Raw genomic sequence first — 25,615 nt, forward strand, 5'->3', positions numbered from 1 at the left:
TATCTGTGTGGGAAGGGGGAGTGAGACTTGCCTAAGTGCGTGCCGTGAACACAGAAGAGGAATTTGTGTGTGTGTGTGTGTGTGTGTGTGTGTGTGTGTGTGTGTGTGTGTGTGTGTAGGAAGAGGCATTCTCTTCTTCAGAGCCTATTTCTTTCTGTGGTTTTCGTCTCCATAGATACACTTCCTGTGGCAAAGAAAAGAGGTAGTGAGCGCTGTTTCAGGATGTGAGGGATTCGGAGCAGAGCCGCCCCGCGCCTGCCGCGCTCCCCCTTTTGGCTGTGCCTGCTACCCCTCCAGGGACCCATGGTCTCTGTCCTCATCGCCGGGGCCCTGTGACAGGAGGGATGCCAGGAAAGGCCAAGCACCTGGGCGTCCCCAATGGGCGCATGGTGAGTGACCACATGGCCCCGGGGGCCAGCAGCCTTTGGGAGGGAAGGTCCGAGACACACCCAGGGAGGGACCAGCTGCCTGGGGCAAGATTCAGGACTGGGATTCAGGACTAGCGGAAACAGGGCTGGGTTTCTATATAAGGTCCCAGAAACTAAGAGGAGGCAGTGGCTGGCAAGAAGGATGGCATCCCTTCTCAGAGTGCCTAGAACAACTCCTTATGTATTGACTGGCACAGTCCAGTATTGCTGTTTAGCCCAGGAACCATCAACCCTGGCTGACTGGGGATCTGGGGGAGACAGCCGCCGCCCTTCTCTCTCTCTCTCTCTCTCTCTCTCTCTCCCCTCATCAGTGGGCACCCCCTAGGTGAGTGGGCATAGGCTTTCCTTGCCTCCCACCCCTTCAGTAGGAATGCCCCTCAGGATTGTGAGCATAGGTCAGGGCACCATCCAGGATGTACCTTGTTCCCTGAACACCCCTTAAAGTGGTATCTTATTACCCTCCCAACATTGTTGTACCTTCACCTCAAATTCCACCCTGCCTGAATGCCTGAGATGCCATCTTGTTGCTCTGCTACCTGATGTTCATTCCTCTCCTCCCCCTTTGTTATCGGGAGCTGCCTGCCTGGCTGCCATGCGCACCAGGAACCCTGATGCCCCCCGCCCACCTCACCATAGCACCAAGGGAAAGGCACCTCCTCCCTCTCCTAGAGAGAGGCCAGGAAGGGCCTGACAAGTCAGAGAGAACAGAAGTTAAGAACCCTGACAAAGTCACCATCCTGAACTAACAGCTTCCTTCCTGGGACAATGGAGCATACCACACCTCCCATGGGGCCCCTGAGCTCCTTTCAATGATTGGTGTCTCTATCCTGGTCCATTGGTCCTCCAGGGTTGGGGATGGGGTGGGGGTGGGGAATGAACTCATGCTTAGCATGATATCATAGGAAGTTTTATATCTGTATTTCTAGCACCAAAGGCAGTACCTCAAATGTAGGAGGTGCTTAAGAAACAATTGTTAGATTGTTTTTTTATTGGATTGGATTGATGAGTAATAGATAAGAATTTAAATATGCACTTGCTACTTACTGACTTTGTCATCTAAGTCTCTCTGGGCCTCAGTTTCTTCCTTTGTAGAATGGGACAATTAGACTAGATCTAATTTGGAGTTAGAAGGAGTTGAGTTTCTATTCAGCTACTTGTTACCCATGTAACCTTTAACTAGTCATTCCCCTCAGTTTAACTTGTCTGAAAAATATAAGAATTTGGAGGTAGGGTTGCATTAATAATAAAAATCACAACCATTTCTATAGCATTTTGAGGTCTGCAAAGGTCTTTACATAATAAGTTAACCATGTGAATGATCTCTGAGTTTCCTTCTGGCTCTGCTTGCCAAGATTTTACAAATTCAGAGCTAACAAATGACCACTGGTTCAGGAATCAGAGGGTCTTGGTTGAATTGCTATCTCTGATGCTTAACTATGTGAACTTGGTCAAGTCATTTAATTTCCCCAGGAACAATTTATTGTTATTTTGTCATTGTTCAGTCATTTTTATTCATGTCTGACTCTATGATGCCATTTGGAGTTTTCTTGGCAAAGAAATTGGAATAATTTGTCATTTCCTTCTCCAGCTCATTTTATAAATAAGGAAACTATGGCATAAAGGGATAAATGACTTGTCCAGGATCACACAACCAACTAGTAAATAGCTGTGTAAATGTCCATATTTGAACTCAGGAAGCTCTTCCTGACTCCAGGTCCAGTACTATTCACTGCTTCACCAAGCTGTTCTTCAATTTTCTCATCTGTAAAATAAGAGGGTAGGTCTAGCTGGACTCTCAGCTCCTTTCAGGTCTAGATCTGATTCTCTAGAGACAGTGTCCTAAAGACAGGTGACCATGAGAAATCAGAGGAAGGGCTGGGCTAGCTCTATAAGTCTGAGGCAGCCAAGCTGGAAGACAAAAGAAAGGTAGAAGGGGGGGGGGGGGCTGCCTACAGGCTGGCTGGGGTGGGGGGAGAGGTTGAGGACGCTCCTTCTATTCCTAGTTTCACTAGGTCGTAGACACAGTGTCCCATTAGCAGGAACATTTCACCATGGCCAGGTGCCTTTGCCTGAACATTGCCTTCAGCTATTCTCCCTCTTCAATCTGGTCTCATCTCACTCCAGACCTTGATTTATCCATCTGCCAAATGGGACTAAAAAGAATCAACAAGAGCAGAGATAGGAACTGGGAGGTCTGCTCCAACAGATTACTTAAGCTGAGACTAGAGCTAGTCTCCTAGGTCAGTTTCTCATCTGCCCTGGTTCCTCCTTAGGAGGTAGGATGCCTTCTAAAATCTGGCATTGCTCAGTGAGGAACAGAGCTGCCACTTACAAACCTAACTCCCACATAACCCCCTCCACCTTGAACCCATTGTTTGCCCCCCCCAACTCAGCCCTGAATGGAATATAGAAGGAAGGAGTTGTGTGTCCTTCCCCATTCACTTCTAGTTCCTTGGAGAACAGCCTAATGAGCCCTGTCTTGACCCCCTGTCCCAGGTTCTGAATCCTTTCTGAGGAATCACAGTCTTAACCCTAGCCCTAACCTCTCATCCTTCGCGACTCAATACCCTCTCTACTCTCTCCCCGTGCCCCTTCCTCTTCTGGTTTAGGTGTGGGGAGAAATGCCTGAGTAAGATGTTGTAGGATGGCTCCCTGAGTGACATGCTTGAGGGGGGCGGGGGGAGGGAAGGAGAAATGTGACAAAAAAGAGTACTGGGACTATACCTTCAAAAGCTAACTGAACCCACTTCTCCCTTTGCTCTGATTTCTAACCAAACTTTCCAAAGTTCACTCATGAAGCCAAGTATTCCTTCCTTCCACCTCCCCCCAACAAGTATCCAACACTCAGAAGAAGAGAGAACACTCTGGGTTCAGAGAGATTTGTTCCTGCAGAATGTCAGCACCTGGTGTAACAGTAGGGGATGGGAGCTGGCAGCTGGGGCAGTGACTGGCGTATCCCAGCAAGCAGGATGAGTCAAGGAAGTCAGCAAGGACTCCAGTAGCCCACCCTTTGCTTGGGAGCCTGAGGGAAAAAAACAGAGAAGGGGTAGTCATCCTTGACCTGACTGAGGCTGTAAACCACCTGGGGAGGCTGTCTGTGCATAGAAATGTTTGAGAACAAAGCAAACCTGTTTGCTACAAAGGATTAGGTCAAGGTGAACTTGCCTAAGAATGGCAGAACTAGAAGGGGCCTTAGAACACAGAACATGGAATGTCAGAACTAGAAGAGAGGGACCTTAGACCATAGCACTCAGCAGTGTGCTGGAATCATCTCCTGAGCCTGGGAAGAACCAATTGTTAAATTTCAGGGTGAGCATTTGGTCCAAATTAGGACTTGATTTATTGTTTTGTTCGTTGATTGTTTAGACTTAAAGTGATTGGACAGGCAGCTAGTGGTGCAGTAGACAAAGCATCAACCCTGGAGTCAGGAGGACCTAATTTCAAATCTGGTATTAAACACTTATTAATTACCTAGCTGTGTGACCTTGGGCAAGTTACTTAACCCCACTGCCTTGCAAAAACCAAAAAAAAGGTGATGTGAATAATGATAATAATAATGCATATTAAACTTAAAAGTGTTTTCTTATAAAAGAAGTTGTTAAACATTTACCAGGAAACTCCTGGTGACACTCAATCCCATTATGAAGGTTGTGGCATGTGTCCAAGGTATAAGTGAGGGAAGTGAGGGGAAGTGAGGTCCAAAGGGAGCAAGGGACTTGTCCAAGGTCATACAGCTATTAAGTGACTGTACTAAGATCTGAACTCCAGCATTGTTTCTCCTACCAAGGGCTATATAAGGGAAGATGGAAGCCAGAAAATGAGCTTCCTCTGTCCCTACCTTTCTCTTTCCCTCTGCCACTTCTATGGCTTCTATATCTCAGTTTCTTCATTTGTAATAGATAACCTCAAAGGCCCTGTTTAGCCCTAACTGATTCTAAAATTCTCTAATCCTCTAATCTACACCTATATGCTCAACCCAGCCCACCTACAATGCACTGAATACTTTGGACACATGCCACACCGTACATACACCTCAGACTCCCTGACTATGACCCAGCCCTTGTACCCAGCAATTGTATAATTTGGACAACCTGTGCACAATAGACCACTCTCAAAAGTTGTACATGCCATATAGAATGCATACTTCCACTGAGGGCACTACCTATCTTATAAACCTTAGATATAATCCATACTAATCATGATCCCTATCCTTAACTCTCTCTGTGGCTGTCACATCCTTCCTTCTGATCTTGACTCAATCCTTGTCCTTGCCCCATCTATGTCCCTCCCCCCAGGCCTTTTACCTTGAGATGTTTAAGAGAAAGGATGCTAAGTTCATAGTAGGCTCTTCTCCATCTAGAGTCAGGGCAGGGTCAGATACTGGCCTCCAGGGCTCATACAGGGAATTACTTGGATCCTACAATTCAGGATTTAGGCAAGCAGGTCATTTGAACAAGTGTGGGCTCACATGAAAGGAAACCAGTGTTTCATTAAAAAAAAAAAAACAGACAGTGGTCATTAAGCCTCCTCTAAGATCTTTTCATTTAGAGAGAGGATTTGAGAAGGGTCTACAGACCTGAAAGATGTGAGAGTGGTCCTCAGAGAGGGGTAGGGCAACCTCTTCATGTGGGTGGGACCTTTCTCTATCCTCTTGCAAAGTGATGTTGACCTCTTTTAACATATCTTTCTCCAAGTCAGTTACCCTCTCCTATATATACAGATAACCTGGAATTTCCTCCCTGAGCTTTGGAGAGCCTCTTTTAAGCCAAATTTCCTCAAAACAACTGTGCAGTCACAACCCAAAGAAAAGCTACCACATCATAACAAGTTTCTCTGCTCCAGAACAGCCCTGCTAAGATAGGGCCTGCTTCGCGTATCCTGTGTGGCCCACAGACTGCACACCCCACCCCACACTGTACCCAGTACAGACACTCATGTTCTACACCTATATGCTCAACCCAATCCACTCACAATGCATTGAACACCTTGGACACATGCCACAAACTATATATACCTCAGACTCCCCAACCACGACTCAACCCTTCTACCCAATTGTATAATCTGGACACTTGTGCATAATAGACCACTCTCAGAAGTTGTACATGTCATATAGAATGTATACTTCCTGACCCTCTACTGTGGGCACTACCTGTCTTATATACCTTAGATGTAACCCATACTTTACATAATTGTATATACTTCACAAGCCCTAACCCCAGAAGCAATTGGGGACTCAGAAGATAGAGCGCTGGAATGAGCATTGGGAAAAGCTGATACTTTCTTGCTATGGGACCCTGAACAAGTCATTTAACCTCTTTCAGTCTCCATTTATCCATCCTGTAAGATGCACAGATTTAAAGAATCCACCCCACGTGTTCATATGGACTATTTGTGCTCAAGTTGTGGTAGAACATTCCAGTCAAACCAGTATTGATCCACAGCCACAATCAGACACATTAGAGCGTAACTCTAATACAGTGATATCATTTTGGTCCTCTTTGAGAACAAAGGACAACACTCAATCATCTAACCCATGGGACAAATTTGCTTTATAGGGTTGCTTTGATGATTAAACAAGATATGAAAGTATACATTAATTCTAACTATCATTATTATTAAATAAATATTGCAGGACTTCCACCCAGGCCCAACTTTCACACACATTGTACAATCTACATATACTACTACTTATGTGACCAAAGCTAGCTCAAGACATATTTGTACTCTGAGCTGAATTTCTAAAGTTCCATCTCTCAAAAAATTTAAATGCAGTTTTGCCACCTCTTAAAAAAGCAGATCTGTTATTGTATATCCACAAATGTGAACCTCTCATTCAATACTTATGCAAAATAAATGCTTAAGAATCCTGTGGGTTTTTCTGGATTTCTATGTGTCTTTTTATAAAAGTCATGACAAAGAGCACTCCTGTTGCCAACTCTCCCCTCTTTGTGCTCTCAGAGGATGTTGATCCTGCCAGGACCTGACCTGCAAAGACTGCCCTGGAAAGGGAAGGGTGACCCTCTTATCTTATATAGGAGGAAACTGAGACCTAGATCTAAGTTAATTCATAGTAATAATGATAGCACCCTCTGGGCTCAACTGCATGGGCCCTGCAGCCCAAGATTGTATTTCTGATGGGGTCACTTGGGAATGGTTTGGAGAGCAAACTGGCAATCCTTCCTAACATTCCATGCATTCTTAGTGACTGATTCTGCACCTGTCATCCACAAATGTAATGCTATCTTTATTGAAACTGTTTCTTTTCTTGTTATTGTTATTGTTCAGTTGTTTTGGTCATGGCTGAGTCTTCCTGACCCTATTTGGGAGTTTTCTTGGTAAATATACTGAAGTGGTTTTTATTCTCCAGCTCATTTTACAGATGAGAAAACTGAGGCAAACAGGATTGTGACTTGCCCACAGTCACACAGTTAATAAATGTCTGAGACCAGATTTGAACTAAGGAAGATGAATCTTTTTGACTCCAGGCCTGGCAAACTACCAACCGAGCCATCTAGCTGTCCCCCTTTTCTTTTTATACCCTATTTTCTTGGAAATAATAAACTTCATGAGTTTACTAGCATGTAAACTACAGCAGATTTTTATTCATCTTAACTCCTCTCTCAAGGTTCTAGGGATAAGGGTGGGGGAGTGCCATTGTGGTCCAGTGGAAATATCTCTAGGTTTAGACTCAGAGGATCTAGGTTTGTGTCCTGGCTCTGTCACTTAAATTTACTGTGTAATATTGGGCAACCTACTTCCTCTCTCTGGGCCTCCTTTTCTTCATGGGTAAAATGGCCCTCACTTGACCTTTCCATCTTTGCAAACCTTCATCCCCATCCCCACTCCCTTTCACAGTCAAACTCATAGAAAAAGCTACCTATAATCTGTTTTCAATTCCTCCTATCATTGACTTCTCCATCCTCTGAAATCTTTTTTTAATTGAAATTTTATTTTTCCAATTACATGCTATTGTAATTTTTCATCATTCATTCATTTGCAAATTTATGCATTACACATTTTTCTACTACCCTCCCCCCCATGGTGGAGAACAATCTGGTAAAAGTTGTACATGTACATTTGTGTTTAATATATTTACGTTTTAGTCATTTTGTGTAAGAGGAATTAGAACTAAGGGGAAAGAAAGAATATCATGAGATAGGCAGAAAAACAAGACTTTTTAAAAAGTCAACATAGTATGCATTCAGCTTCTGTGGTTTTTTCTTTGATGTGGATGGCATTGTCCATAGCAGGTCTCTCAAGGTTGTCCTTAATCTCTGAACTGCTGAGAGAAGCTATATCCAGCAATAGTTGATCATTTCACAATGTTGTTGTTAAGATATGCAATGTCCTCTTGGTTCTACTCCCTTCACTCAGCATTCAGTTCGTGTAATTCTTTCCATGCTTCTCTGAAGTCTGACCACTCCTGATTTCTTATAGAATAATAGTACTTATTATACTGATAGATAACTTATAGAATAATAGTAAAACATTCAAATACCATAACTTGTTTAACCATACCCAGTTGATGGACATCTCCTCAATTTCCAATTCTTTGCCACTACAAAAAGAGCTACTATAAATATTTTTGTACATGTGAGACTTTCCCCATTTTTAATTATTTCTTTTGGATATTATCCTTTGCACTTCCAACCTTATTACTTAATTGGAAGTATTCCCTCAAAAGTTATCATTGAACTCTTAATTGTCAAATCCAAAGACCTTTTCTCAAAGTTCATCTCTCATGATCTTTGTCATGTTTGACTCTGTTGGTCCTCAACTCCTGGACACACTCTCTTGTTTTTTATGATATTACTCTTCTCTTCCTACCTATCTGACTGCTCTCTTTCAGGCCCTCTGTGGGATCAGTATGAATATTATGAGCCCTAGGTGTGGGTATACCTCAAAGTTCTGTCCTGGGATCTCTTATCTCTATCCTTTCTCACATAGCCACCTCACCAGCTCTCATAAAAGACAGCTGGGTGGTGCCTCGAGCACTGAGCCTGGCATCTGAAAGACCTGTGGTCAAATTCAACCTCAGATACTTACTAACTGGGTGGTCCTGAGGAAGTCACTCATTTCTCTTGGCCTCAGTTTCCTCAGCTGTAAAATAGGGGTTAATCGTATTGGACATCTCAAACTGGATGTCTGTGGTAGACATCTCCACATCCAAAACAGAACTTGTTATCTTTCCCCCAAAATCTATCCATCTTCTACACTTCCCTATCTTCCATGATTATCCGAACTTGCAACCTTAGAGTCATCCTCTACTCCTCACCTTCCCTCATTTCACATATCCAGTCAGCTGCCAAGTCTTATTGATTCTAATGTGACAACATCTCTCATAGCTGTCTTCTCTACTTAAATAGTCACCTTCCTAGATCATGCCTTCATTGTGTATTGTCCGAATTATTGAAATAGCTCCCTATTTGACCTTTCTGGCTCAAGTCTCCTTTCCATCCTCAAAATGAAAGCACTCAAAATGAAATCCCTCAAGCATCAGACTGACCATGTCCCTTTCTTTCCTTGTTTGATTAGTTCCAGAGGCCCTAATATCAAATGCAAGCTTCCCTGTTCTTCACTTAAAGACCTTTCTAATCTAGCTCCTTCTTGTCTTTCACTCAACAAATTCAACTCCCTTCTGTATACCTTGCTAGTAGCTGTCCCATATTTCTTAAATTTCTCTTCATCTTTACCTCTTAGAATCCCATAGCTTTCTTTCTTTCTTTTTATTTTTTTTTTTGCAAGGCAATGGGGTTAAGTGATTTGCCCACAGTCACATGGCTAGGAATATTAAGTGTCTGAGGTCAAATTTGAACTCAGGTCCTCCAGACTCCAGGACTGGTGCTCTGTCTACTGCTCCACCTTGCTACTCCCATAGCTTTCTTTAAAGCTAAGTTCCAGGGCTACTTCCTATATGAAGCCTTCCCTGCTCCCCAAGCTGTTGGAAATTGTATTTAATTTGTATATCTTTTTATGTTCTTATATCTAAATATGCACATATTGTTTTTCATGATAGAACAGAAGTTTCTTGAGGGCAGGGCCCATTTCATTTTTACCTTTGTGTCTCTAGAACATGCTTTCCTTTCTCATCTCTGCCTCTTGGCTTTAAGTCTTAGCTAAATTCCCAGCTCCTACAGGAAATCTTTCCTAATCCCTCTTAATTCTAGTGCCTTCACTCTGCTTATTATTTCCAATTGATCTTGGATATGACTTGTTTTTATGTATTTGTTTGCATGTTGTCTCTCACACTCAAATGTGAGTTCCATGACTCAAGGAGTTGTCTTTTGCCTTTCTTTGTTTACCCAGTTCTTAGCACACTGCCTAGAGTGTAGTAGGTGTTTAATCAAAATGACTGCTTAAAGAATGCTTATTAATTGCTGCTTAAAATGTGGGTTGGACTAGATGATCTGCATTGTTGTTTCTAGTACTGACATTCTATGATTTCCTTTATGATTTCCTAGATGATCTCTGACCCTTTCAGCTTCCATCTTTCCAAAATGAAAAGACTTCATCTTTTCAGTTTGTCCTCATGCTACCCTGAATGTCAGTGGCATCTAAAACCAAACTTGTTACTTAGGAAACAGTTTCCTAAAGATAGCCTCACAGTCATAGACCCAGAGTGACAAGCTCACAGACACCGTCTCAAGATGACAGTCCCAAAGTCACAGCCCACAGATGCAATCACTCTTCCCAACATTCAGAGCCTCAGTCCCAGGGCCACAGAGAGGGCCCCATAAGCAAAGTCCTACCGTGCCCAGTCCCTGCATTGTTTAGGGGTGAGGCAATTCTTTCAGAGTCCAGGTCTAGGCACATTGAGACTTTCCTCTGTTTTCCATCAGTCAGTTATCCTATCAGTCTCCACCCTCCAAGGATTCTGAAAGGACCATGGAATCATAGATTGGAAGCTGGAAGGGACATTGGAAGTAATCTAGTCCAATTCACTCATTTTATAAATAAGGAAACAGACCAGAGAGATCAAATGACTTGTCTAATTTTCCATAGAAGAACTGGTATTTGAACCCAGGTCCTCTCTTTCCATTGCCTCACCCTCATAAGATGGAATAGTACCAAGATGAAGTTGGCACTAGCACTTTCTTGGGTCAGACACTCTCCAGTCTATGACCATCAATCACTAGGGAGTAGTAAAGATCAGATTGTAGAGGGCCTTCAATGCCAGTCAATGAGTTTAGATTGCACTCAAAAGATGGTAGAGCAGCCTAGGAAGCTTTCATAGGTCATCACTGATAATTTAAGTTAAAAAAATATTGCCACATCAGTTTGCAATCTGTGCCCTAGGGGTCCAGAGTTCAGCAGAGCTTGCTTTGGATAGGAGAAACTGAGGCTCAGCTGGGTATAAAGATGGGGTGAGGGGTAGAGGAATCCTTCCAACCTCAATGTCTCCACTGACTCTTCCTTCCCCTTTCTCTATATGTACATTTCTCTTCCCCCTGGGCAGGGTGGAGTGAAGTCTCTTCAGCCCTCACTTCCCCTGCCTAAAGAAGGGCACCTCCTGAGGTCTTGGAGACCCAAGGACAGGCATATTGTTGGGAATGCATCTCAAAAGGGAGGTGATTTCGGAAGCTCAAAGACAGAGAAATTCTGGACTTTATAATTCATTATGTTCCTTTTACTATCTTTGCATCCATCCCCCCCTTCCTAGCTACCTATATTGCTACCTTCCACTTTGCTTATCTCCATCTTATACCAATTTCTATTCAATTCAGTTTGAGAAACATTAATTGTCTGCATTGGTAGAGAGAGTTTCTCCTTTGTGGTTCTCTATAATAATGTAATTACAGCCTGTGATTTAAAAACAATGAATAAATAAACAAAAATCATCATATTTCTAAGTGCTTTAATATTGACATTGAACTTTCCTCTTGAATCTCCTGGAAGACAGTTGATGTCTGCTATATATACTTAAATATCATTTATTAGTATTTTTAATCACCATTTAACAAAGGAGAAAACTGAGACTTGTAGAATTATGTGGCTTACTCAGAGTTGCATGACCAGATCAGATCTGAAATTCAAAGGCTGGTTCTCTGATTCTAATCTAGCATTCTTTTATCTGTACATTATAGACATGTTAGATTGTATGTCCATTCAGGTAGAGAGATCCAATAGAAAGATGGAATTTTGGGACTGAGATCAGGAAAGGAGCTAGAGATAGGGGAAAAGGTCTGAGGAGTTCTCTGCATATAAAAGTAACATTAGCATCCAAAGATCAGAGGAAAGAGAGAGCAGAAGGTCAGGGGAGGACCGAAGCTTAGAGGCCAAGAAGAATGGAAGCCAGTAAAAGAGAGACAGGAATGATCAGAAAGTTAGGAGGAGCACTAGGATAGCATGGTGCAGGGGCCCCCATACTTTTGATGGTGAAGAGTTATTTCTATTGAACAAGTCTGGAGTCTTGTGAGCAGGGCCAGAATGGAAGAGGTTAGGGATTAGGGAAGGGTCAGAACTGAGACAGTTGCTTTTGAGTTTTGGGCTTTTTCAACAGGATGTAGGTGTGGCTGAGAAAAGTCACTATGGGTGGGGAAGCTATTCTGAGATCTATCTATTTTGTCTTCCACTCAAGAGTTTAGGAATTCCTGGAACTTGAGTGAAGCTGAAGAAGGGAGAAAGTGCAGTACATGGGATGAATATCAGTGTCAGATACTACAGAGAAGTCAAAGAAGGATAAGACTGGAGCCAAGTCAGTCCCTATATCCATTTCCATTTCTCCATATCCCAACCCTATGTCTTCCATCAGTGACCAGGAATTCAGTGTTTTAATATCCTAGGTACTCTAGTTAAATGGCAAGTGAGGTGTTGAAGTGGCTAGACATACCCGGAGTCAGGAGGTCCTGAGTTCAAATATGACTTTATACAATTTCTAATTGTGTGACCCTGGGAAAGTCATTTAATATTCAGTTTGCCTTTCCTCATCAGAAAAATGAGCTAGAGAAGGAAATGAAAAACTATTCCAGTATCTCTGCCAACAAAACCCCAAATGAGGTCTTGAAGAGTTGGAGATGACAACAGCAATAACAGCAACAGACACTGACTAACCTGAGGTTCTGGAAGTAGGGACAAGATCTATCCACCTCTTCTAATCTGAGCCTCCATCCTCTCCTCTCTTATAGGTCCTGGCTGTCTCCGATGGAGGTGAGTTGGAGGAATGGACCCAGCCTAGATCCTGGTTAAAGGATCAAGAGGATGGATTCAGAGCCCATGTTTGGGTTAAGGAGGAAAGAACAGCATACCTTGTGTCTGGCTTTCCTCCAGATCATTGAGTCTGTGTGAGGTTCTCTGTGTGTGTGTGTGTGTGTGTGTGTGTGTGTGTGTGTGTGTAGAATTAGGGGAAATTAGAGGTCTGACTGGGATGAGTAAGGAATAAAAAATGTTTATTAAATGAATGAATGAGTATTTGATGCTTCCCAGTTTAATGGATCCTACAATTAATATGTTTTTCTCTCCTCTTCCATTCCTCCAGAATTGAGCAGTGTGGTGGGACCAGAAGGAGCCGGGGAGGGCCGGGGAAGCACCCTCAGTGTCCACAGCCTGCCCAGTGGCCCGAGCAGTCCCTTCACCTCTGAGGAACAGCCCGTAGCCAGTTGGGCACTGTCTTTTGAGAGGCTGCTTCAGGATCCACTGGGTCTTGCCTACTTCACGGTAAGTAAAGGAGCCGGAGCAAGTGAGGAGAGGTGTGTGGCTGTGGTAGCCACTTCTCTTTCCATGTCTACCTCTCTATTCCTTTGTCTTGGACTCTGTCCCGTTTCTAGGAGTTCTTGAAGAAGGAGTTCAGTGCAGAAAATCTGTCCTTCTGGAAAGCTTGTGAGCAATTTCAGCAGATTCCAGCCAGTAACACCAAACAGGTTGGAAGCTGGGGCTTTGGGGAAATAGAAGTTGTGAGCATGGAGGGAGAGGGACAAGGTAAGGGATGGAGGAAAGAAAGGATGAAATGAGGACTGATAGGTTACTCCTGGTAACGGCCCTGTTACCTCCACTTTCTCTACTCCAGTTGGCTCAGGAAGCTCGATGTATCTATGAGGAATTCCTGTCTAGTCAGGCTCTGAGCCCTGTGAATATTGACCGGCAGGCCTGGCTTGGGGAGGAGGTGCTGGCCACCCCCAACCCTGACATGTTCCGGGTCCAGCAGTTGCAGGTATGGTCCTAAGGAGAGGTCTGGGTATGGAGAAATATTGATGGCTCTTTTCCCAAGCAAAAAAGCTCTCTTTTACAGGAACTTCTGTTTCCCTTTCCTATAACATGAATGGGGCCAGAGCAGGAGTTCTACACTTTTTTGGTGCCATAGCAGTCTGGGCAAATTTATGGACCTCTTAGAATAATGTTTTTAAATAATTAAAGAAACAACCAAATTTCATTGAGTTCAGTGAAAATAAGATGTAAATTTTTCTCTCTATCCAATTTTATCGACATTTGGAAATCTATCCATAGACTTTGTAGGGATTCATAAACTCAGATTAAAAAACCCTGAATTTGGGGCAGCTAGGTGGTGCAGTGGATAAAGCACCGGCTCTGGAGTCAGGAGTACCTGGGTTCAAATCAGGTCTCAAACACTTAATAATTGCCTAGCTGTGTGGCCTTGGGCAAGCCACTTAACCCCATTTGCCTTGCAAAAACCTAAAACAAACAAACAAAAAACCCTGAACTTAATGGTCCTAGGGCTGGGTACCATCAATGGAATCCAGCCTTTCCCCAAAAGTCCTCAGGTTCCCTTGGGAGTCTGTGGACCCCCAGGTTGAGAATTCCTGAACTCAATAATCTCTAAATTGCCTAAAAACTTTGGATCCTGTGCTGCTGTCCTCCCCCTCATCCCTTTTTTGTTCTCCTCCCTTCACACTGCTCCTCTTTGTTCTTTCCCTCCTCTCCTCAGATCTTCAACTTGATGAAGTTTGACAGCTATGCCCGCTTTGTCAAGTCCCCCATGTACCGAGAATGTCTCCTGGCAGAAGCAGAAGGGAGGCCCCTTTGTGAACCAGGCACCTCAGACCCTGGCAGTCCCAATACGACATTCCGGAAGGTGCTCTTGTGGGAAGGGAGGGTCTGAGTGGTGAAAATATTCCCTATTGAAGTCCAAGTATGCCCAGAGCCTGAATCCCCATTTTCAATGACACAGACTCAGACACATACAGACACACAGACACACACACACACACACACACACACACACACACACACACACACCTGAAACATTTAAACATGAAAAACCAACTGGTAAATGGAAGAGGCTTAGGCCAGTTTAATCTGCTTTTTAAGCAGCCTATTTCTCTCTCAAGAGCATAAAAATGCATCAGCCTTCAGTCCCAGCCCCAGCTCTGAGTGCTAGGATGGGTCAACCTGGAAACAGAGGCAGGGATGAATGCTTCCTAATCCCCTAGTCCTCTGGACAGGAGTTGGGGAGTTGGCAATGGGTCAGAAGGTGCAGGCCCTGAATACCAGGCTCTCCTTCAGAAGCCAAAGCTGAAACCTGGGAAGTCACTGCCCTTGGGAGTGGAGGAGCTGGGCCAGCTGCCGAATACTGAGACTCTTGGTGGCCGAGGACCCAGGAAATCCTTCAGGAGGGGTGAGCAAAGGAAAGCCTGGGAAGGTGGGCTGGTGGAGAGGTGGTTTTAAAGGTCTCTTCTAGCTCCAGCATCACAATCATCTAACATCAAGATGATTCTAGGATCCAGAATCAGGAAGACCCTTGTGTTCAAAACTGGCCTAGAGCACTTTCTAGTTGGGTGATCCTGGACCAGTCACTTCACCTCTGCTACTTCAGTTTCTTCATCTGCAAAAGGGGAATAATAAATAATAACACCTACCTCCCAGAGTGTCTAAGGATCAAATGAGATCATATTTGTCAAGTACTTTGCAAAGCTTAGGGTATTATAGAGATGTTAGCTACTGGGACTTTGAATCCCTCCACAGAGATCTTTGCCTCACTATGCTCTAGTAGATGGTTTTAGAAACTTCTATTACCCATTTGTGATCTAAAATGACATAGCCTTGGGCAGAGTCTTCACAGGGACTAAGTACCCAGGATTCAGATGGGTTTGGAGCAACCCATCCACTCTTTTCCATTCTGTGGTACTCTTGTCCATGTTCTCTCACAAGTTCACCATAGAGAGACCACCCAATATTCTGAAGAAGTCAAGGAAGGCCTCTCAATATTTTTCCCCACTCTGAGAACTACAGAACCTCAGGGTGACTCTTGGGTCTCTCAGATGTCACCTCTGAGGGCCAGCTCAGTGGCATAGTGAACAAGACCAGCCTGGAGTCAGGAGGATCTGAGTTCAAATTTGACCTCAGTCACTGTGTGACCTTGGGCAAGTCACTTAACCCCAATTGCCTTTAAAAAAGTCACCTCTGAGGGATTCCAAGATCTGGTTCCTACCTTTGTATTTATGTGTATGCTTATATATGTAGTGTGTTTCTATATATGAATGCTTATATAAATGCATTTTCTTGAGTATTTCTGATCTTTCTCTGCATCTTGGCCTCCTTCTCTGAGCATAACTAGAAAAGAAGCTCTATAGGAAGTTGTTACATGTGAGGGGACAGACTGGGAAGGGGATTTTACTTAAATACCACATCTGTCTTCGCCTCAGAGTTAGGTACCGCCAATGGGAACTCAGCCCTTCGACGAGAGTCTCAGGGCTCCCTCAACTCTTCTGCCAGTCTTGACCTCGGTTTCCTTGCATTTGCCAGTAGTAAATCTGAGGTGAGGATCTTTCTCCTCCCATTCCCCCAACCCTAATGGTCTGATGCCTACAGCTTTCTCTTCACATTCCCTGCTCTGACTCTCTACTTTAGTCACTTACAAGCCCTTCCCTTCCTATAGTGACTTCTCTCTTCCTCTAAATTCTCTCCTCTCTATGTTCTCTCTTCACTCACTGTCCCCACACTCACTCACAGTGATTTATGCATATCTATGCATGTGTGTGTTTTCATCGTCTACCTAGACTCAGAGTCACCGGAAGAGCCTGGGGGGCACAGATGGGGAAGGTGAGAGTCGAGTTGGACGTTACTGCTGCGTATATCTGCCAGATGGCACAGCATCCTTGGCCCTTGTCCGTCCTGGTTTAACAATCCGCTCTATGCTGGCCAGCATCTGTGAGAAACGAGGGCTGTCCTTACCTGATATCAAGGTTTACCTGGTGGGCAATGAACAGGTAGGCAGTTAAATATCACTCTGAACACCTGGCACTACCTTTCAAAACATAGTTCTAGCCCTAATCCTGATATTAACCCTAACCTGTTCCCTAGGCATGCCCCTACCACTGATTTTCTCTATGGGAGAGATAAAGAGTCCTCACTTGAAAAATCAGGATTCTTGGGGTCCTGGATCTATCTCTTTCTTACTGTATGTATAAACCTAGACACGCTCCTTTCCCTCCCCTCAGCTTTGGTTTGTTCATCTATAAAATGAGTGTTCAAGATGATGTCCAAGAAGATCTTCCAGCTCCTTTGATCATAGGAGTTAGCAACTGGCACAACACCTTGCCCTATCTTCCGGGAGTTTACAATCTATCGTGGGTCACAGACAGGGCAATGAAAAAAATAAATAGCTGACAGTATAAGGCCAACAAGACTGAATGCCAAAGGGTGGTGGGAAGATGTTTGGGGTGTCAGGTATCAATGGGATTGGATAAAGCAAGTACTGAAGGAATGATTGTGGGATTGTGAGAGAGGGAGACATGAAGGATGTCCATGAGACTAGATCTTAGTGGAAATAATGCTTATCTTGGTCCCTGTTTCTTACTCCATTCCTATCCTTGTCTCTGTTCTTCTCCTGGTTCCTAACACTAACTCCCTCCATATAGATCTCAGGGCTCAGAACCCTTAAACTATTTATCCTGGAAGATGGCTGAAGGTTCACGATAGCAGATCTTGACACCAGGATTTTATGTTTTCCCAAGCCCTCTGGCCTTTTTTACAGTTATTCTTGGAATTTGGGGATTGTGGGAGGGGGTTGGTGGTGGTGGTTTCTTTTTTTTGGGCTCTCCTAGGCCTGTTAGGGGAGCTCCAGTGTCTTACTGAGCCCCTGGGACTGTGTCCACAGAAGGCCCTGGTCCTGGATCAGGACTGCATGGTGTTGGCTGACCAGGAGGTGAAGCTGGAGAACAGGATCAGCTTTGAGTGAGTGCCCTTCGCTTTTCCTATGCAGGTGGAGCCCCAGGGTCTTTATCTCTCCCCCTTGCCCTACCAGATAAGACTAGAGGCAATAGATCTTTGATAGATCTTTGGGGCTTGAGGGGTCAGAGTAAGGATTATATGTGTGTATGGGGATAGGGATAGTGAGAGAGATAGAGGCAGAGAAGAGAAGAGAAACAGATGCAGAAAGATTGGGGGAGAGGAAAGCCAAGAGACAAGAGAGAATAACCCTTTCCCATTCTCCTGAAGAGCAAAACTGGGTCTTAGTTCCCTCCTTTGTCAAAAGAGGAATTTAGAAGAGAAGGCCTCTGATTTTCCTCCAGCTGTGACATTCTATATTCCAGGCTGGAGATCACACCTCTGGGCAAAGTGGTCAGGATCACAAGCAAATCTTCCAAGCGTGTGAAGGAAGCCTTATTACCCATCCTGGGAAAACATGGCCTGAGCCTGCAGCAGATATCTGTACATTTGGTGAGGTCACTCCCTGCCTCTAACATCACACACACAAACACACAGATAGACATAGACACACACAGTCATACACAGACCCACAGTCACAGACACAAACACAGATACACACACAGACACAAACATAGACACAGACACACACACAGACACACACACACCACACACACACACACACACACACACACACACACACACACACACACACACACTCAAAGACCCTCTGTGCTTTCAACGGCTCAGCCCTCATCTAGAGCATTGTATCCTATCTCTCCTTCATGGCCCCCAGAGCAGGGAGGGAAGAGAAAGGATTCTGTGTCTCAGACAGATGAGGGCTTCAGGGGAAAGGGTGATGAAAGATCAGGGAAAGGCTGGACAGAAGGACAAGGAGGTTCAATTCAATTCAGTCTTACTTATTTCAAGCCTCCTATGGGCCCAGCATTAGGAATAAAGAGACCAAAAACCTCAAAGCAGTTCCTGCCCTCAAGAAATCTCCATTCTAAAGGGAGCTGGGCACATCCCTGGTGCTGAGATAAGTGAATCCAAAGCCCAGTAGACAGGTGGAGAGTTGTGCTAGACAGAGGCAGAATGGCCTAATGACCCTTCCTATCTCTGACAGACTAACTGTGTAGCCCTGGACATCTCCCTTAAACTCTTGGGGAAACTTAAGTTATAAATTACAAAACTGTTTGAGACCTATATTGGCAGAGGGAATTCCCTAGTAAGTAGGGGAGGGGTGAAGGAACCAGCTTTATTAATCACCAATATGTGTCCCACACTATTCTAAGGCTTTACAGCACAGGGTCTCATTGAGTTTCATGACAAGTTCTACACCCCCAGGTAGGTGATTAAATCACAGGTCTAGAGTTTTTCAAAAAGCAAGTTCTGACAAGGGGTGGGGTAGGATGTGGCACTTGAGTTGAGCCCCAAAGGGAGCTGTGATCTCTCCCAACCCCTGACCCTGTGCCCCTACAGTCAGGTGAGAAGCGGACTCTAGATCTGGAGAAGCTTGTGAGCTCTGTATCCGCCCAGAGACTCGTCTTGGACACTCTTCCAGGTACAGGGGCCCACAGGCTCTGCGCCTCCAAGGTTTTGTCGCTCAGAGAATCTGCCCAAGCCTGGGCTGCTTCCAGCGGGAATACGGAATAAATGGGAAACACCAGAAGGGCACTAATAGAATAAAATTACATTTTAATTGCCTGTTTAATTCAAGGCTTTGTTACAGTTCCAGTCATAAAAGGTCAATGGGGTATTGAAGAAAAGAAAGAGCTTCACAACTTAGTATAATTGGAGGAACACTAGCCTTGGGGCCAGGTTCAAGTCTTGGCTTTGACATTTAACAACAAGTCACACTTCCTCTTAACTCTGCCTGTTTCCTCCTCTGTAAAATGAAGACTTGAATTAAATCACTTTTAAGATCCTTTCTAGCACAAAACTCTAATCTGAGAGCTGAAGTAGTTGAGGAAAGTCTTATAGAAGTGGCAGACTTTGAAGGATGGTAGAGGAAGGGCATCCTAAACAGTGGGGGAAGACTACAAAGGTGGGTTGAGACTAGATGGTGAAAGGTTTTGAATTCCAGGTTACAAAGTTGAACTTTATAGAAAATGAATGTCAGAGGGTCTCAGAACCTGCAAGGACTTAGTCTAATTCCTTCCTGATCAAGAATCCTCCTTGCAACATTTCAAACAAATCCATCTACCCTTGGTTTAAAGATCCCCAGTAATGGTGAACTCAGTATTTCCTAGGGCTTCTCCCATGGAAAAGCACTTTACTTTTAGGCAGCTCTAGTCTCAAGCAAGTTTTCCTTTCTGTCTTTCTATCCTTATGTCTCTCTACAATTTCTTCCCATTGCCTCTATTTCTACATTCTGGACCCAATTAAAGCAACTCCAAGCCTCCCTTTCTGCATGATATCTCTTCATAAATTTAAAGATAGTGACTATGTCCCTGAGGGCAGCTGGGTGGTACAGTGGTTGCAGTGCCAGGCTTGGAGTCAGGAAGAGTCATCTTCCTGAATTCATATATGATCTCAGACTCTTACTAGCTGTGAGATCATAGGCAAGTCTCAGTTTCCCTCAAAATGGGGTCACAGGAAGCTGCATTCCACTGAACAGACTATGTCCCCAGAAAGGCTTCTATCCTGGATGCTCAGCATCCTTTGTCCTTTCATCTGAACTTTATATTGCATGATCTCCAAGTCCCTTGTTCACCTAAGAGTCGTTATGATGGAGGTAGTGATAGCAGTCACAATGCGAAGTCAGTTCACAGAGGTAGAAGGCAGAGAAAGAGAAGGTGGACCAACAGGAATGAGCTCTGAAGAATGCCCACAGTGAGTGCCAGCAGGAATAAAAAAGACAACAAAGGAAAAAGGGAAAAACAATCAGAAGGGTAGGAGAGGGATCAGAGGAGTACAGGATCATGGAAGCCAAAGAAACTGAGTTTCTAGAAGAGGGATTGGTATAGTGTCACATGCCACAGAGAAGGCAAGGAAGTTGAAGCTGACAAGATTGGTAGGTTTGACAAGACCTCCAAGAGTGACTTCAGTGAAGTGGTAGTAAGGAAGCCCTAGGGAGGGAGGTCAGAAGGCAGTCAATAAACATTTATTAAATGTAAGGCACTGTGCTAAGTGTAGTGCTGAACAAGAGGAAGTAGTGGTTGTAGATGCTTCATTTGAAATGTTTGACAGTGAAAGGAAGAATAAAAAAATAGGATGATGGCTAGAAAAGGTAGCAAGATCAAAGGGGAACTTTCAGTAGAACAAGGGAAATAAGATAGTAGATGGAAGAGACTGGAGAAGAAATGAATGGATGAGTGGGAGAGTGAGACCTCAGAAGACAAGAGGATGGGATCTGGTGCACACATAGAGAAATTAGCCTTAGAGAGGAAGCAAAAGATAATTCTTCTTTGGAGAATGGAGGAAAGAATGAAAAGAATTATTTGGAAGTGACAGAATGTTGGCTCTCTCCAACACATACATGCACGTGTATATTCACATATACACTCCACCCCAAATAATAACAGCCCCTACTTCTCTAATCCTTTAAATTTTGCAAAAAAACCTTTTCTTACAATGGTTCTGTAAGCACTGTCATTATTATCCTCATTTTGCATATGAGGAAGCTGTCTGAGAGAGATTAAGGAATTTGTTCCATATCAGACAGTTAGTAAATGTCAGAGTCAGGATTAAAACCTATTTTTCACATCTAAACATTTTTTATTAAATTATTCTTATTAATATCTTTTGTTTTTAATCTTGCCAAAATATCCCTTAGTATCCTTCCCCTTTCCCTCCCAGCAAACCACCTCATGCAGCAAAGAATATATATATATATATATATTTTTTTTATTATTTTTTTAGGGGTTTTTTGCAAGGCAAATGGGGTTAAGTGGCTTGCCCAAGGCCACACAGCTAGGTAATTATTAAGTGTCTTTGATCGGATTTGAACTCAGGTACTCCTGACTCCAGGGCCGGTGCTTTATCCACTGCGCCACCTAGCTGTCCCCCGCAAAGAATATTTTTTAAGAAAAAAAAAGAGGAAGAACAGAAAAACCAATCAATACATCAAAAAAAGTCTGAAAATATGTGCAATGCTTCATACCTGTGGATCTCCTACCTCTTCAAAGGAGTGGGGACAGGGTGTCTTCTTATTTGTCTTCTTTGGGGCTATCCTTGTTCTTTGTGTTTTGCAACATTCATTTTTGATTTTTTTTTTTTTTGGTTTGTATTTGTTCCTTTCATGTAAATTGTTGTTGAATATATTGTTTTCTGGGCTGTACTTCACTCTGAATCAGTTCATGTCTGTCTAAGCTACTCTGTATTCATCACATTCATCATGTCTTACAGCATAATCATATTCCATGACTTCTATATACCACACCTTGTTCAGTCATGCCCTAATAGATGAGTATCTATCTACTTTGTTTCTGAGTCTTCACCAGTTCCATATGTCCTGCTCTAAGTATTTTGGTCTATATGAAGACTTCCTTCTAATTGACTTGTTCTGACTCCAAGTTCTTCTCTGGCACTAGGCTATGTCTACTTTGGTCCTTCTGTGGCCCCTTCTGGTATAGTTAGGTGGTGCAGTGGATGGAGCATCTGGCCTAGAGTCAGGAAGATCTGAGTTCAAATGTAATCTCAGACACTGCTCAGCAGTGTGACTCTGAGCATGTCATTTAACCCTCAGCTGTATTTACCTCAGCTTTCTCATCTATAAAATAAACTGGAGAAGGAAATAACAAATCATCCCAATATCTCTGTAAAGAACCTCTCCCCCTAAAAAGTGTCACAAAGAGTCAAACACAACTGAAAAATGACTAAAGATGGCATGTTCTGATTGCCCTACTCATTTGGCCTGTAATCACGTGTGGCCTCCTATCTCCTCTAGGGCTGTCTTGAACTTATTAAATCTTTTGTCATTAATCATTAGCTGTTACATCTTGAATTGTTATTTATAAAAATAGCTGAACAACAACAAACAAAAATTCAGTCTGTAATATTCTATCTTCTTTAGACTATGAGCTACTTTAAGGGAAAGGATTATCTTTTGTTCATTTCTGAATCTCTCACAAGAAAGCCTAGGGCAGGACCCTGATCACAGTGGGTGATCCTTAAATTAAATTGGATCCCCCTCCCCATGCCCATTATTTATTGTGGGCCTTCCCTATACAAGGTCCTATGCCAGAAGTTAAGCAAAGTAAGAAGAGCTAGTAAGAAATAGATAGCACTTTAAGCTTTGCCAGGCACATTATTTGATGTTATCCTCACAAAAACCCTAAGACGTAGGTGTTATTATCATCCTCATTTTATAGAAAAGTAAGGCAGACAGAGGTTATAAGAGATTTGCTCAAGGTTACACAGTAAGCTATCTGAGGCTAAATGTGAATTCATATCTCCCTGACTTCAAGTTCAATATTTCTATCTGCCTTCCACCTAACTGGATTTGATTTGGTGAGTTTTAAAAGAGAACACTGGACTTAAGAGTCAAAAAGACTTGGGTTTGAATCCTAGCTCTGATCTATCTATCATCTATCTATCTATCTATCTATCTATCTATCTATCTATCTATCAATCATCTATCTATCCATTCATACAGTCATCTATCTGTCCATTCATTTTTCTGTCTGTCTAGTTATCTATTTTTCAATCTATCTATATATCTATTTTTTCCATCTATCACTTAACCTCTCTGGACCTCAGTTTCTTTACCTGTAAAATTCAGGCATTGAGAAAGTCTTCCAGTTCTAAGTCTATGTAGCTAAAATAAGAGGCAGTGTAGTAGAATCAGGAAGCACTGATTCCCATCTCCAGTTCTTGCTGAGTGTTCCTGGATAAATCACTGAAGGTCTTGGTATCCCTGGAAACTCTCCTTATAATATAACTTGCAGAGCAGGTACCATTTTGTGCTGATAAGTAGAGTTTCTCCACTGGGAGTTCCCTACACCAATAAAATCATAGGTCTAATTCAAAAATTGTTAAGGCAAAGAGAAATAAGAATCAAGATTGCTCCATAGCTGGGTCAGGAGAGCTTGGGATTTGGGGAGAGGAGGGTAAAACATATAAAAATCTTTCCTTAGGAGGTTGGGAGCAGTCGATCCCCAAAGCTTCTTCCTTTTCCCCTTTTATTGCCCCCAGAATTGGGGAGAGTATTAATGTCAGCCCTGACTTACTCTCTTGGGATTCATGGGGTGGTGGGACTGGGTAGGGGGCTGTGCTTTGGATCCAAACAAAGCCACGTGTCTGTTGCAGGAGTGAAGATCACTAGAACTGAGTCCAACTCTTCTAGTCAGAGCCAGGTAAGGCCGGAGCAGTTCTTCTCCCTCCTCTAAGAAGCTGATCCCTTCTCAGAAGGCACTAATACAATGTCTTTTCAGGGCAGCCCCCTCCAGACTGAGGGAAAAACATCTCAGCCTCCCTCCCTGCTCACCAACTCGCTGGCCGAGGGGCCCAGGAGCACTGGGAAGCGTCACACATGTGACATTGAAGGTGCCAGGCCACCCTTGGTTTTGGGGACAGTTGGAGGCAGGGAAGGAGCTTCCAGGACTTTCTTAGGGGCAGGGACCTGGGGTTGGAGATGGTGAGGGGAGAACATCCAGGGGAGCAGCCAGGGAGGAGTGAGCAAGAAATGAGGAAGGGGAGAGGGAGGCTAGGAACAGTGGGAGGCTGGGGGGGGGAAGGGGTGTGGGATTGTGCCAGTACAGCTGAGTCCCTCCTCCTTTGCCCCCACCAGGTTTGGTGGAGCTGCTTAATAGAGTCCAGAGCAGCAGAGCTGATGATCAACGGGGGCTGCTCCGCAAAGAAGACCTGGTGCTCCCAGAATTCCTACAGTTGCCCACTCAAGAGCAGAGCCTGCCCGAGGAACACTCCAATGTGGAGGCTCCACAGAGCCACCCACCACAGACTGAGCCCCCTACCCCTGCCCAGGGGGACCCAGAAGACTCCTCGACCTCTCCTGCACTCTGACCCCCAGCCAGCCTTCTCTCCCCTTCCCCAGGCAGGGCCTGGGTTGCTTCTCTCCACCTTTGCTACTGCATGGGGCCAGACCCAGGGCTGTGCCCCTGTCTGGCTGTGCATGCCATCGTGGACATGCTGTCTGGGGCACAGCATGAGCTCCTGCATCTGTGTATGCATGCATCCCATGTGTGTAATACTCCATCTTCACCAGCCTCCAGGAGATAAGATAGGACAAACTAGAAACAGGGAGGCCATCGAAGTCCCCCACTTCATCACCCTCCCTCCCAGGTTATCCTTCTAGTTTAAGACAGACATTTGCTTATATCTGTAATGATAATACCCATCTGGTTATTTGGGGGAGAGGAAGGGTTCATGGGGAGGGGCCCCCTCTACCCCCAGCACCTCTCTCCTTCCCAGCAGGCTGGCCTGGAGGAGTGGGTTGCCAGCACAGACTTGCCCTTTAACCTAGGGGACTTTGAGGGGTTGGGGTGGAAGGCCACCACCCTACTTATATATATATATACTGTAAATATGTAGTTTGTGAATGCTTCAGGCCGATAGGTGTGGACCTAGATGTAAAATATTGCTATTATAATAATTATTATTCTTCTGCCATGGTGTGTGGTATTGTTTGTGACAAGACTTTCATTTTTTTAGAAAGATTTTATTTATTTTGAATTTTACAATTTTCCCCTATTCTTGCTTCCCCCCCCCCCACAGAAGGCATTGTGTTAGCCTTTACATTGGTTCCATGTTTTACATTGGATGTGATGACAGAGAAATCATACAAGACTTTCATCTTTGTTGAACAGTAAACAACTATGTGATGGGGCAGGGTACATTCAAAAATACTTTTAGCATGATGGTACAGAGTCTCGTGGGCACTAGGCGCAGTGGATAGGGGGCCAGGCTTGGAGCAGGGACACTCATCTTCTAGAGTTCAAATCTGGCCTCAGATACTTCACCCTGTTTGCCTCAGTTTCCTCATCTTTACAATGAACTGGAGAAGGAAATGGCAAACCATTCCAGTCTCTCTACCAGGAAAACCCCAAATGGGGTTATGAAGAATTAGACATATAACTGAAAGCAACTGAACAACAAGAGCAGCAGAGACTGACAAAAACCACCAT

General features: G+C 44.0%; 1 protein-coding gene across 2 annotated transcripts; it reads left to right on the forward strand.

The window, feature by feature from the left end:
- On the forward strand, positions 1 to 25,118 carry RGS14 (regulator of G protein signaling 14). Of its 2 annotated transcripts, XM_074212248.1 has the most exons (15): positions 4 to 389; positions 12,554 to 12,575; positions 12,904 to 13,082; positions 13,193 to 13,285; positions 13,432 to 13,575; positions 14,308 to 14,454; positions 14,886 to 14,997; positions 16,025 to 16,137; positions 16,379 to 16,588; positions 17,479 to 17,555; positions 17,915 to 18,041; positions 19,011 to 19,092; positions 23,781 to 23,827; positions 23,906 to 24,017; positions 24,262 to 25,118. In XM_074212248.1, exons 1-15 carry the CDS (start codon positions 345 to 347, stop codon positions 24,492 to 24,494), a joined length of 1,743 nt encoding a protein of 580 aa, XP_074068349.1. In that variant the 5' UTR covers positions 4 to 344; the 3' UTR covers positions 24,495 to 25,118. The 2 variants fall into 2 exon arrangements, with proteins under 2 accessions (XP_074068348.1, XP_074068349.1); XM_074212247.1 differs by lacking the exons at positions 19,011 to 19,092; positions 23,781 to 23,827; positions 23,906 to 24,017; positions 24,262 to 25,118 and having other exon boundaries at positions 1 to 389; positions 17,915 to 19,000.
- Positions 25,119 to 25,615: the final 497 nt, after the last annotated feature.

This window comes from Macrotis lagotis, chromosome 1, assembly GCF_037893015.1.
Source record: "Macrotis lagotis isolate mMagLag1 chromosome 1, bilby.v1.9.chrom.fasta, whole genome shotgun sequence".
Classification (NCBI taxonomy): Eukaryota; Metazoa; Chordata; class Mammalia; order Peramelemorphia; family Peramelidae; genus Macrotis; species Macrotis lagotis.